The sequence below is a fragment of the Giraffa tippelskirchi genome, chromosome 5, assembly GCF_054371585.1.
Source record: "Giraffa tippelskirchi isolate mGirTip1 chromosome 5, T2T-mGirTip1v1.2.pri, whole genome shotgun sequence".
NCBI classification, from domain to species: Eukaryota; Metazoa; Chordata; class Mammalia; order Artiodactyla; family Giraffidae; genus Giraffa; species Giraffa tippelskirchi.
In genome coordinates, this window is record NC_137279.1 from 15,293,132 (window position 1) to 15,307,596 (window position 14,465).

The 14,465-nt window shown below is 39.3% G+C and overlaps 1 protein-coding gene across 2 annotated transcripts in view; it reads right to left on the reverse strand.

Annotated features, from left to right (window-relative positions):
- TSEN15 (tRNA splicing endonuclease subunit 15) overlaps positions 1-14,465 on the reverse strand; it is a 30,791-nt gene that overhangs the window by 16,066 nt on the left and 260 nt on the right. For both annotated transcript variants that reach the window (XM_081492415.1, XM_081492414.1), the window contains exons 2-3: positions 11,911-11,992; positions 11,495-11,630 (exon numbers count right to left, since the gene is read on the reverse strand). In XM_081492415.1, coding sequence (XP_081348541.1) covers positions 11,495-11,630; positions 11,911-11,992 — 218 coding nt within the window. The remainder of the gene's footprint in view (positions 1-11,494; positions 11,631-11,910; positions 11,993-14,465) is intronic.

The following is a 14,465-nucleotide window of genomic DNA, read 5'->3' on the forward strand; positions in this document are numbered from 1 at the left end:
TCAGATATGTGGATGACACCACCCTTATGGCAGAAAGTGAAGAACTAAAGAGCCTCTTGATGAAAGTGAAAGAGGAGAGTGAAAAAATTGGCTTAAAGCTCAACATTCAGAAAACTAAGATCATGGCATCTGGTCCCATCATTTCATGGCAAATAGATGGGGAAACAGTGGGAATAGTGTCAGACTTTATTTTTGGGGGGCTCCAAAATCACTGCTGATGGTGACTGCAGCCATGAAATTAAAAGATGCTTACTCCTTGGAAGGAAGGTTATGACCAACCTAGATAGCATATTTAAAAGCAGAGACATTACTCTGCCAACAAAGGTCTGTCTAGTCAAGGCTATGGTTTTTCCAGTGGTCATGTATGGATGTGAGTGTTGGACGATGAAGAAAGCTGAGCGCCGAAGAATTGATGCTTTTGAACCGTGGTGTTAGAGAAGACTCTTGAGAGTCCCTTGGACTGCAAGGAGATCCAACCAGTCCATCCTAAAGGAGATCAGTCCTGGGTGTTCATTGGAAGGACTGATGTTGAAGCTGAAACTCCAATATTTTGGCCACCTGATGCGAAGAGTTGACTCAGTGGAAAAGACCCTAATGCTGGGAAGGATTGGGGGCAGGAGGAGAAGGGGATGACAGAGGATGAGATGGTTGGATGGCATCACCGACTCGATGGACATGGGTTTGGGTAAACTCTGGGAGTTGGTGATGGACAGGGAGACCTGGCGTGCTGCGATTCATGAGGTCACAAAGAGTTGGACACGACTGAGCGACTGAACTGAACTGAACTGACTGATCCCTTATATCCAGAATCTAAAAAGAAATGGCACAAATGAACTTACTTACAAAATAGTAGGAGACTCACAGGCTTATTAAACAAACTTATGGTTGCCGGGGGGAAGGGATAGTTAGGGAGTTTGGGAAGGTCATGTACACACTGCTATATTCAACGTGGATAACCTACAAGGACCTATTATATGGGTTTAGTTGCTTGGTCATGTCTGACTCTTTGCGACCCCATGGACTGTAGCCTGCCAGACTCCTCTGTCCATGGGGATTCTCCAGGCAAGAATACTGGAGTGGGTTGCCATGCCCTCCTCCAGGGGATCTTCCTGACCCAGGGATCGAACCCAGGTCTTCCGCATTGGAGGCGGATTCTTTACTGTCTGAACCACCAGGGAAGCCCAATATTGTATAGCACATGGAGCTCTACTTAATGTTATGTGCCAGCCTAGGTGGCAGTCATGTTTGGGGGAGAATGGACACATGTACATGTATGGCTGAGTCCCTTTCCTGTTCATCTGAAACTACCACAACATTGTTAATCGGCTATACTCCAATACAAAATAAAAAGCTTAAAGTTTGGAAAAAAAAAAGAGACATGCATGTTCTATCCCTGGGTTGGGAAGATCCCCTAGAATAGGCAATGGCAACCCACTCCAGTATTCTTGCCTGGAAAATTCCATGGACACAGGAGCCTGGAAGGCAACAGTCCATGGGGCCTCAAAGAATGGGACAGGACTGAGGACACACACAGAAATTTTATGTATAACTGCTTTAGAGAAAACAATGCTCACGAACTGAACTTTTGTTCAAAGTAATGCATTCACTCACTGCTATTCAAACAAACATTTGCTCTGTGATGGAATCTGTCTGTATTCTTGCCAGAAACTACATACATAAAACTAACAGGGGCTAACTATGGGAAAATGAGTAGAAAATGGATACAAAAACTGTCTGGGCATTCTGAGAAACTGACATAGATATAACATTAAATGTTGCCTAGAACTGTTACCTTTTAAGGAGTCACCAAATAATTGGGTTGGCCAAAAAGTTCATTGGGGGCTTTCCATTAAATGTTATTGAAAAAAACCTGAATTAACCTTTTGGCCAACCAATTACACCATAAAATAAATAATGGAAAGAATAAGCTTTTCAAATATATATGCTACTCTCTCACTCAGCAGTCAAGCTGCAAGATAGTTACTACCATAGTTTTAAGGGCTACGGTAAGATTATTATCACTGGGGAAATTGTTTATAACTAAGTTGTAATTAACTATGAAAATGACAGAGTGTGGTCCAGTATTATAAACAACAGATTCTAAAACTTGGGATTTCAGTAAAAGAAACAGCTAACAAGCCTTAGGTGCACTATGCCCTTTGTGGAAAACATACAATTGCACCCACTGCAACTGCCAACTCCTCTGGCTCCTGGGCTTTGTATACTACCCAGATTCCCTAGTAATAAAAATGTCATTTAAAGTTTATGAAGAATCAAAACATTTACAAGAAAAAAACACACCACAATCAAGCAGCTAAGCAACACAGTCTAGGATGGTGATTTACAGCTCAGGTTGATCGTGCAAATATGTGGTAATTTATTTCTAACAACAAAGCTTCAAAGTTAGTAGGCTATATTTTAATATAAAATTAATATTCCCCATAATATATCACCATTCTCACCTACTCACATTCTACTATGCTTTCTTGGATGAGTCAAAGCGGGGAGTCAATACATAGAGGTCCTGGGAACAATATATAAACTAAAGCTCTAATATATCTATACTGCAGTTCAAGGAAAGTGGACTAGAATCATGGGTCAGGACAACAATAAAGGTTAAATAAAAATTAAAATAAAGGTTAAAACCACCAGTCACAGCTAGGCATTAAGCATTAGTAGCTACTAAGATCACACAGAGAGGAAACCAGACATGATGAAAGAATGGACTACCAGCTAGAGTCTTACTAATGTGATCCAACTGCATCTAACCAAGCTGCTGGTTTCAGCTGCCAATTTGCAGAAAATACAGAGAACAGGGAAACATGCTGAAATACACCATGAGTGAGTAACTGACAAACCCATCCTATGGGAGAGTATGTATGTCAAACAGCCCAGGTTCTTTAACAGAAAAATTGTGAGGAAAAGAGCAGAACCCACACATCAGGAGTTGGTAAACCCCTAGTCTATAGATCAATCTGGATGCCCTCTGTTCTTGTAAATAAAGTTATAAGAACACAGCCACACCAATCTGTCTATATATTTGTCTAGGGCTGCTTTCCCCCTAACATGACAGAGCTAAGGAGTTGCAACAGAGATCAAACAGCCAGCAAATCTCAAAATATTTACTATCTAGAGCTTTATGGATAGCTTGTTGATCTCTACTGCAGATTAACAGAGATTTACAGGATATAACCAAAAACATTTTTTAATGGGCAAAATTTATGAGATACGAATAAGGAACTGCTTTATTTGTAGAAACTAAATTGATTTTAAAATGTATATAAAAAAATAAAAGGGTATTACATGCCTCTTGATAAAAGAAGAGACCACCAGCTATAGTTTCATTAATATGATAATAATCAAAGCCCTGATTCCAGCTGCCAATTTGCAGAAAATACAGAGGACAGGGAAACATTAAAATGCACCATACAATAGTATACCAAAATAAAAGTTATTATCATAAAAGTAAGAATAATAGGAAAGGAAAAGGTTATACTCAGGACAGGGCACACTGAAGGAGTTCTGAGATGGCTGGAAAGGTTTTATTTCTTGACTAGGTGGTGGTTACAAGTGTTCAAAATGTTCTCTTTGTAACTCAGCCTATGCATTTATACTGTGCTGCTTTCTCTATCTGGTTTTATTCTCCAGTAAAAGATTTTAAAGTCACCAGCAAAGTAAGAATAACGATAGCTGTGAGACTTTGTTATCTACTAAGAGATCCTGGTGCAACTCATTGAATCCTTTATTATCTTTTGGAAAATGTAGAGCATAAATATTTTAATCTCAGCTTTTTATATATGAAATTTGGATAAAACAAGAACCCTGTATACCACTAAGGGTTCTAGAGCTAATGAAACAAGTGAAGGTACTCTGAAATTTTGTAACCTTCTCTACCAATGCAAAATATTCTTATAACCACATGGAATAAGCTACTGCATCATTCCCCTGCATAAAGTCCTTCCACAACACCATCCACGTAGCAGTAATTTTTAAGAGCTCCTTCTGGAAACCTAGGACTCAACAGACATGCTTCAGGGGTAGGGAATCATGTATATTGTACAGACTGTACCTTGCACAAAGGTGCCAGGTACAAGGAAGGGTGTCTGAAATCTGGCTGATGGAGCTTGCCAAACCTGAATCCTGGTGAAGACTTTTCTGTATGTCCAGGGGAGTCCCTTTTTTCTAATTCGCTCCAAAGCAAGTCATGAGCTAGCTGTAGGCCTGTTCAAACATCCTCCCAGATCTTCCTGTTGTCAAATTTAACATCATAAACTGTCTGAAAAGCTTCTGCATCATTAAGCTAAAACATGAACAAGCACATCTTACATCTGTATTTCCCTGACGAATTCCTCTTCTGTGAACTGCTGTTCATATTCTTTGCCCATGTTTCTCATCTGGGTTGCTTTTTCCCTCGAGTCACAGAAGTTATTCACATATTCTGACTGAATCTTTGTCAGCTCTACCTCAGTAAATCTCTTCTCCTAGTCTATGGAAACTTCTATACTGACAGTGGGGCTATAAACTGATAACCTTCTGGAGGGCAGGTTAGTAATAAGCGGTAAAGATGAGGTGTAAATGCTGTATGTGCCAGCCATTTCACCTCCAGGTTTCCACCTTAGAGAGACTCTCATACATGAGAACAAGGATACACTTACAGGGCTCTTCATTACAGTATAATTTGTAACAGCAAAAAAGTGTAAACAGTGATGTCCTTCAAGATGTATGTAACCCTTCCTCCCTCATTTCCCACCCATCCCTTCTTTTCTCATGATTCTACATATTCATTTGTTCATTAGTGGCCTGAGCCCGTGCCATTAAGCACCTACTCTGAACCAGATCCCTACGAGGGAGGCAGTCACCACTTGCACTTGTTGCTAAAACACGGTCTCTTAGCACTTTCAGGAGGCTTTTCCTGCCCTTCTGGGTCCTGATGCAACCTTATGGAAAGTGTTCATCAGTACTCCACTACTCCTGTTATTCAATCTCTTGTTGTTTAGTTGCTAAGTTGTGTCTGATTCCTTTGTGACCTCATGGACTGTAGGCCACCAGGCTCCTCTGTCAATGGGATTTCCCAGGCAAGAATACTGGAGAGGGTTGCTATTTCCTTCTCCAGGGGATCTTCCTGACCCAGGATCAAACCCATGTCTCTTGCATTGCAGGTGGATTCTTTACCACTGAGCCAATAGGGAAGCCCTATTATTCAATTACCTAACAACAAAATAAGTGGAGGTGGTCCCAAATCACTGTTAATTAAATCTCTGAACAAAGGACATTTTTTTTTCTAGATCTCATCTAACAATTATCAAAAAATGAAATAAAATTTATTTTCCAAGCCAACGATTAGAGCCAGAACATTACTTTCAAGAGGAAGCCTTAAATATCATATGATCACATGCATATGTGGAATTGCACATCCACACAAAAGTTCACAGACACAGAAAACAGATTGCAGGTTGCCAGAGGCAGTGGGTAAAACAGGTGAAAAGACTTAAAAAGTATAAACTTCCAGTTATAAAATAAATAAGTCATGGGTATGTAGTGTACAGCATGGTGACTATAGTTAATAATACCATATCGCATTATTTGAAAGTGGCTAAGAAAGTAGATCTTAAGGGTTCTTATCACAAGAAAAAAAAACTCTGTAATTATATACAGTGACAAATGTTAACTAGATTTATTGTGGTAATTATTCTGCAATATATGCAAATATCAAATCATTATGTTGTACACCAGAAGCTAATATAATGTTGTGTATCGATTATGCCTCAAAACAAGAAATAAGCTGTCTTGATCAGCACAGTATCTCTGACACAGACCACCTCCTGACATAACAGTCAATAAATATTTGCTAGGTAAAGACTAAAAAGTCCAAGCAATATTATCTGACAATAATAATTTTTAAAGTGAACCCAGTGATTTATTTTTATAGATGGTTTACTATCAAATAAAGAGCTGTTTATTCTCTTAAACTTTAAAAAAAATGCATTTTTTTAAGGTGAGTTACCTTCATAAATTCCTACCCAAACACTTTTAGGACTTGTCTTAATGAATTTCCTCCCTATACAAGGTGGCCAGAAATTCAAGGTCAATAATTTTCTTTGTATTACTAATGAAGGAAAATTCCTATATTAACCACAAATATCTGAAATTGCACCATTACTATTATATATGTAACATTTTATATAGAAAGTACACATGGGAGTAAAAATAGATTAAAGTTTGCCTATTACCTAAAAATATCACTCCTGTTAAAAACTGAGGAATGAAATCAAACACAAATCTTTATTTGTTAAAAGGTTATTTGCATTCTTTGAGTTGAGAACATTTTATGCCATAAAAAGCATAATAAATCTAATGTGTATTGGGTCCCATTTGTGCTATTTTTTATATTATCATTCCACTGCCTAATATAATCATGAATATTTATATAAAAATAAGGCACACAGACTAAGCCCTCTGCTTTATTAAATACAAGAGTGCAAAAATGGATTACTAAGTTAACCTTCCAACTAATTCTACTTAAAGAAGAAAACAAGCTTAAAAAGCTAGAAAAGCAATAATTACAAGTAGGGAAAAACTAGAAATTAATCAGGCAAATTTATAGTTCTAGATTTATGAAATGATTTTGATTCAAACAGACTATATTCATTTTGTTTTTTAGGATTAAATGTATGTTAATTCTAAATGGTAGTTCCTTGTCCAAATAAATAATAAAACAATAATACTAGCTAGGATGACATTGTTACAGTAATTTAAAGACACAAAGGGAGAGTCTGAAGGAGTGAATTACTGTAACAATGTCTCTTAGAAGCATTATTAGAAATAAAGCTAGTTAAATTGTTGTGTATTGATTCTCAAAACACACAGAAAAATCTCACAGTAAGAAGCCTCTCAAAGAATAGTATGAATAGCCTGAAATATCAAAAGATAATTCTCATAACAAATCACACATACCAAAAATATTTAATATAAATCTAAAAATTAGCTTAATACCATTCTATGTAATACACACAATGAAAAAAATAATCAATTATGGTAGCTTTGATTTGGAAGGGATTTCACATACTATCTACTGATTAACCTGTAACCTTCAATAAAACACAAAGTGAAACTCAAGAATTGTGTGCCTCCAATCATCAAACAAAATGTTAAGTATCTGTGCCAAGACCAGAATCCAGGTCTTCTGGCTTTAGTCCACGGTCTTTCTCCTAAACCAATATGCATTAATTCTCTATGCATTCATAAAGAATTAGGAAAAAAATAGGTACTCATCAAAGTGCTTCATGTTGGAACTTCAGGTGCTCTGCCTTCTTCCCTTTTGAATTGTGGTGCTGGGGAAGACTCTTGAGAGTCCCTTGGACTTCTAGGATATCAAACCAGTCAATCCTAAAGAAAATCAACCCTGATGCTAAAGCTGAAACTCCAGTACTTTGGCCACCTGATGCAAAGAGCTGACTTACTAGAAAAGACCCTGACTGGGAAAAACTGAAGGCAAAGGAGAAGAGGGCAGCAGAGGATGAGATGGTTAGATAGCATCACTGACTCAATGGACATGAATCTGAGCAACCTCTGGGAGAGACTGGAGGACAGGAGAGCCTGGCATGCTGCAGTTCACAGGGTCACAAAGAGCTGGACATGACTTAGTGACTGAACAATAGCTCCAAGCCCTCTTCCCTACTTATACACCCACTAAAGTACACCTATGCCTTTATCTGTCCTTTCTACCTGCCCCACAGCCTCCGAGGTTCAGGCTCCTCTTACAGCTCAAGATTAATCTCTTCAACTAGTCTCTTGAATCCTCCCCTCCCCACCTCGCAAGAAACTTGGCTCCATTACTAGTTACCTTCACTTCTCTATGTTCAGCCTTTCTCTAGGACAGTTCACAGTGCAGCTGGCTTATCTCAGAACAAACAAGTCAGAGAGAGTGCCCAACAGAAGCCACTGTTTTTTTTTTTCTTTTCCCAAAGTATCATTGATTTACAATGTTTCAGGTATACAGCATGTGTGTGTGTGTAGGTTTTCCCGGTGGCTCAGAGAGGCCTGGCATGCTGCAATTCATGGGGTCGCAAAGAGTCAGACACAACTGAGCGACTGAACTGAACAGCGATAAAGAATCCGCCTGCAATGCAGGAGACACAGGAGAAGCTGCGTCCAGCCCCTGGGTAAGGAAGATCCCCTGGAGGAGGGCATGGCAACTCACTCCAGTATTCTTGCCTGGAGAATCCCATGGACAGAGGAGCCTGGCAGGCTCAAGCCTTTGGTTGCAAAGAGTTAGACATGACTGAAGAGACTGAGCACACATGTATGTATGTGTGTATATATGCACACACACACGCACACATATAGATAGATATGCTCTTGTCAGTTGAATGCTTACAAATGTTTTCTCTTATTCCATAGGTTGTCTTTTCATTTTGTTTATGGTTTCTTTTGTTATGTAAAAGTTGGTTTAATTAGGTCCCATTTGCTTATTTTTGCCTTTGTTTCCATTGCTCTATGCGACAGATCCAAAAAATAGTGCTGTGATTTATTATGGTCTGCCTGTTTCCTCTGGGAGTTTTATAATACCCTGTCTCACACATAGGTCTTTAATCCATTTTAAATTTATTTTTGTATATACTGTTAGAGAATGTTCTAATTTCTTTCTTTTATTAATAGATATAGCTGTCCAGTTTTCCCAACACTACTTATTAAAGAGACTATCTTTCCTCCGTTGTATATTCTTGCCTTCTTTTTGGCAGATTAATTGACCATAAGTGTGTGGGTTTTTTTCTAGGCTCTCTACTCTGTTCCATTGATCTATATGTCTGCTTCTGTGCCACTACCATACTGTTTTGATTTCTATAGCTTTGTAGTATATCCTGAAGTTATGGAACATGATTCTTCCAGCTCCATTCTTCTTTTTTAATATTTACTCCATTTTGCAAGATTTACTCAAGAATTGTTCCATTTTTCTTTCTCAAGATTTACCATTACATCAAAAAGAATAGAATACCAAGAAATAAATCTACCTACCTAAGGAGGCAAAAGACCTATACTCTGAAAACTATAAGACACTGATGAAAGAAATCGAAAATGACACAGACAGAAAGACAATATACCATGACTTTGGATAGGAAAAATCAATACTGTTAAAATGACCATATGATCCAAGGTAATTTACAGATTTAGTGCAATCTCTATCAAATTATCAAGAGTATTTTCTACATTGGAAAAGACCCTGATGCTGGTCAAGACTGAAAGCAAAAGGAGAAGGGGGCGGCAGAAGATGACATGGTTAGATAGCATCACCAACTCAATAGAAATGAATGTGAACAAACTCTGGGAGATAGTGAAGGACAGGGGAGCCTGGCAAGCTGTAGTCCATGGGGTCACATAGAATCGGATATGACTCAGCAACTGAATAACAACAATTTTTCACAGAACTAGAGCAAAAAATTTTCAAATTTGTATGGAAACACAAAAGACCCCAAATAGCCTTAGTCTTCTATAATCTGATCTTAGAAGTAACATCTCATCATTTTTGCCAAATTTTATTTATTAACAGTAAGTCACTGGAAATTCCCTGGTGCTCCAAGGGTTAGGACTCTATGCTTTCACTGCTGAGGACCCAGGTTTGATCACTGGTTGGGGAACTAAGATCCCACAAGCTGCTCAGTGCACAACACCCACCCCTCAACAAAAAAGCAAGTCACTAATTCCAGCCCACACCTCCTGGAAGGGAATTACACAAGTGAGACCATCAGAAGGCTGGATTACAAGAAGCTATCTCAGAAGCTGCCTGTCACGGCTTCTAAAGAAGAAAAACAGAAAAGGAGACTTTTTAACAAGATACCAGGTCTTCTTATGAAGCAAGTAATTAGGAAAACCTGGTACTGGCATAAGAATAAATATATTGACTAATAGAATATGAAGAGAGGCAGAAACAAATCAAAGCATAGCTGCACAAAGATGATATGTCAGATAATAAGGAAAGGAGGGAATATGCAGTAATTGGAGGCAGAGAAAAATGGTCATCCAACTGAAAACAGGGTCCCTAGCCTTCCTCTCATAACATTAATAAAAGCAACTTCAAAACTCTTAGTGAAAATACAGGTGAACTTCTTTCAAATCTTTACTTAGGAAATAGTTCTTATATTAGATATAAAGGTATTGATTATTAAAATTAATAAATATGATTATATTCAAGTTAAGAACTGTTAGTCATCAAAAGATACCTGAAAGACAGATTTTAAAGCTGGGAAACACAACCAAAAGGGTTATTACCAAGAATATATAAAGAACTCCTAGGAGTCAATGATGAAACTACAAATAATCCAATAGGTAAAGGATGTGAAAATGCATTTTTCAAGAGAGGAAATAATAAATATATAAATAAATGTTCAATATCAGAGACCTGCAAATTAAGACCACAATTAGACAAGCCATTCAACCGACAAAAAGTTAAAAGTCAGAGAACGCTAAATGTCAGAGACCATACAGCATCCAAAGATCTTATTTACTGTGGAGAGGAAAGTAAACTGAGGCAACCACTTTGGAAAATAGTTTGAAACTATGCCCTCAAGTCAAACATGAGCAACACTCCATCATCAGGAGAGATGTGAAAACTATGGTATAATCACACGATGGAATACAATACAGCAGCCCACCCTCCTGGCCAAAAGACACCATAGATCAATTTCAGCAATATAACCTTAACAATATAAAGCAAGCCTCAAAAGATTACATGCCTTTTTATAAAGTTAAAAATATCTAAAATGAAACCATTCCCAATGAGCATGAAAAATACAGTAACATTTTACAGTAAGTAAATACTTGTTCAACACTCATCTTTAACTTAGTTCTCAAATAACCAAGAATAAAGCCATGATTCCTATACCCTAAATTCCCTTTAAAATATTTCGTTGCTGCTGTTTAGTCACTAAGTCGTGTCCGACTCTTTGCAACCCCATGGACTGTAGCCTACCAGGATTCTCTGTCCATGGGATTTTCCAGGCAAGCACAATGGAGTGTATTGCCATTTCCTTCTCCAGAGGATCTTCCTGACCCAGGGATGGAACCCGTGTCTCCGGTGTTGCAGGCAGATACTTTACCCCTGATCTACCAGGGAAGCCTTTAAAATATATTATTACCTCTAATTTAAGGATTCCTAGCGCTTTATGCCGGAGAAGGCAATGGCAACCCACTTCAGTACTCTTGCCTGGAAAATCCCATGGATGGAGGAGCCTGGTAGGCTGCAGTCCATGGGGTTGCTAAGAGTCGGACACGACTGAGCGGCTTCACTTTCACTTTTCCCTTTCATGCACTGGAGAAGGAAATGGCGACCCACTCCAGTGTTCTTGCCTGGAGAATCCCAGGGACGGCAGAGCCTCGTGGCTGCCGTCTATGGGGTCGCACAGAGTCGGACACGACTAAAGCGACTTAGCAGCAGCAGCAGCACTTTATGCAGGAAAGGAACTAACCTGCTAAACAAAGATCAAAATCAGCTGCCCACCTGTTATGGCTGAGGGAAGCACTGATGGGCGTAGGTACCACAGTCTGTAACCCTTCTCCTTCTATCTCAGTACCGAGAAGGCAGATGAGCTGGAGATCTGGTAATCCCACACAGTTGACTTCATGCCAGCTTTTACCTGAAAGTGCATTATCGAATGGACAACAATATTTATCGAAAATAAAAGAGAAAAAGTCTAAACATCTACCTAATACTCAGCTGAGCAAACATCGCTTATAATGCTATGTCCCTTTATCTTTCTAGCATTTTCTGTTACTCGTAATTCCCAGTGTTAATGAATAAAGAAATCACAACACTGACAAAATTAACAGCAAATGCATAAACGCTATATCCCGACCCAACTCCTCATTCCTCCACCATAGCCCCAATAACAAAACAAAAATAAACAAGTTACTTACTCTCCATGAGGTCCAGGTAAACCAAGAATGCTATATAGACTTGGGTGGCATCTCCTATATCCAATTCCATCATTTCTAAATACTGAAAATCAAAATGTAATGGTCAAAGAGAGAAGGAAGAATCTCTTAGCATTTTCTTTCAATTAACGACTAGTCAATAGATAATGTATAAGACTCTCTTAAAGGTATACTGGAAGTTACTTGGCAATTAAGCCCTGATCCCTATCTCTAAAAAAAACTTATGGATTGCTAGGGTAAACACACACACACACACCCTTGCAATTGCAGGTTAAATAATAATACATTACAGTAAGTGACTAAAAACCAAATGAATGGAAAAAAAAAAAAAAAAATACGACACAACAGGTCAAAGGAGCTGCACTCAGGTGGCTTGGTTGGTGAATGCTTCCTGGCAGAAGTGGGATGCAAACTGGGCCCTGAAGGACATGTATGAATTGAATAAACAGAGAAAGAGTGACAGTGTGAGTAATCACACGAAAGTGGAAATAAGCAACATGGATTCAAGGGCCTAGGAAGAAACCCATCTGCCACGAGTAGAGACATTTTAATAGGACTTTTGTCAGGGCAGGTTAGTGGGAGCCTCTGTTTCCCTGGTCTCATTTGCCGGTGGAGAAGCTGTGCTGGAAGAGCAGTCCTGGCCTCTCTCCCCACCCCTCCTCACTCAAGAGTAGGGAGTTCATTAACTGTTGAGTTTCAAAGAAAGGATCAAGCAAGCTGCTGCGGCTTTCAGACTTGTTGGTCAGCACAGAGCAAACATTCTTCAGGGCCTACCCCTGCAGGAGAAGCCTGAGGTATTCCAGCTCTGTCAATGACTAGGTAGGTGGGAGCAGGGTCAATGCAGAGGTCAGGCATCTGCAGACCTGCCTGGGTGCACTAAAGTCACACTTGCTATCAGCAGCCACCAAAGTGTGTACAGGTGCAGGAAGAGAGGAGTGCTAGTAAGTGTCGTCCTCAACCTCAAATAAGTTTGGAATGACACTGAAAAAGCAGCTGGGGACCAGGTGGCGAGGTCTTGATGGCCAAGGTAAAAGTGTGAATTTTACCCTTTAGGAAATTCTCTAAACATGAGAAGTGCATAACCAAAGTGATGTTTGAGGATGATAAATCTGATCCTATGTTATTGGATTGACCTAAGTAATTTTCAAACTGAATAATACAAATGCAGAACTAAAAATCAAACAACAAATATCTTTTCTTTTCTTTTTTTTAAGATCAATTAGATCCTTCAAGAAGAAAAACCTAAAGAAAAGATTTGATGGTTCAAGCCTATAGAGCGTTTGACTTTAAAGAAAAAAGAAAAATCTGCAAGTATGAAAATTAAGTAGTAACATCAAATATAGAAGTAGCTTTTAAAACTTATTACTGGTGTTTTACTTTAAATATTTAGGTAGTGGCTATGGCACCCCACTCCAGTACTCTTGCCTGGAAAATCCCATGAACGGAGGAGCCTGGCGGGCTGCAGTCCATGGGGTCACTGAGTCGGACACGACTGAGCGACTCCACTTTCACTTTTCACTTTCATGCCCTGGAGAAGGAAATGGCAACCCACTCCAGTACTCTTGCCTGGAGAATCCCAGGGACGGGGGAGCCTGGTGGGCTGCCGTCTATGGGGTCGCACAGAGTCGGACACGACTGACGCGACTTAGCAGCAGCATGTATGTTAAGTGCTTTACTAATATTAACTGATTTAATCCTCTAACAACCCTATAAGGTTAGTACTATTCTTATCTCCATTTTACATTAGAGAAAACTGAGGAACAACGAGATAAAACAACTTGCAAAGAAAAAAAAAATCACAAAGCTGATGACAGAACCAGGATACAAACTCAGGCAGTCTGAATTCATGCTCCTGACCACCATGCTCCCTCTTCATATTTTGGTTCTTTGATGGCACTGAATAACATCTTCATCTTGGCGTTTGTTTTTCTCACCGTGAGGGGGTATAAGGGGATCAGAGCAGAAGGATAAAATCAAGCAGGAGAAGATCAAAAGATCTTCAAATTTTTCCTTTTCTGGGATTTTTTAAAGATCATTATCTATGAAATACTGCTCTCCAGCAGAAGACTGCAATTCTATTCAAGCTACTAGACCAAAGTATGTAGTCCCTAAGATTCCTGAAAAATTCGTATCCATTCATTGCTTGGGCCATAGCTGGTACAGGGCAGCAATTCGCCAACAGAGACAAAGGAGGACTGTGCCTAAAACCTTGACCATAGTAGACTACTACAGCTTATTCAAGGCCCACAAACTGTTCCGCTTGGTTACTATGAGGATTAAATGAGACCATCCCCAAGAACGATCCTAAGCAGCAAAACTCAGATTAATGGTGTGGCTGTTATCTGGCTCCAGAGGCAATGTAGTTAACGATGGTCCCTCCAGTTAAGAATGGCCCGAGGGAGGCGGAAGGGGGCGGTGTCAGAACAATAGTTTAACTCATTGAAACAAACAAAAATAATGTTGCCTACAGAGGGCAGTGAGCAAAAACGATCCCCTTCCGTGAGGTTCGCGGGGAAACTCTGCGATCCCTCCGGTGG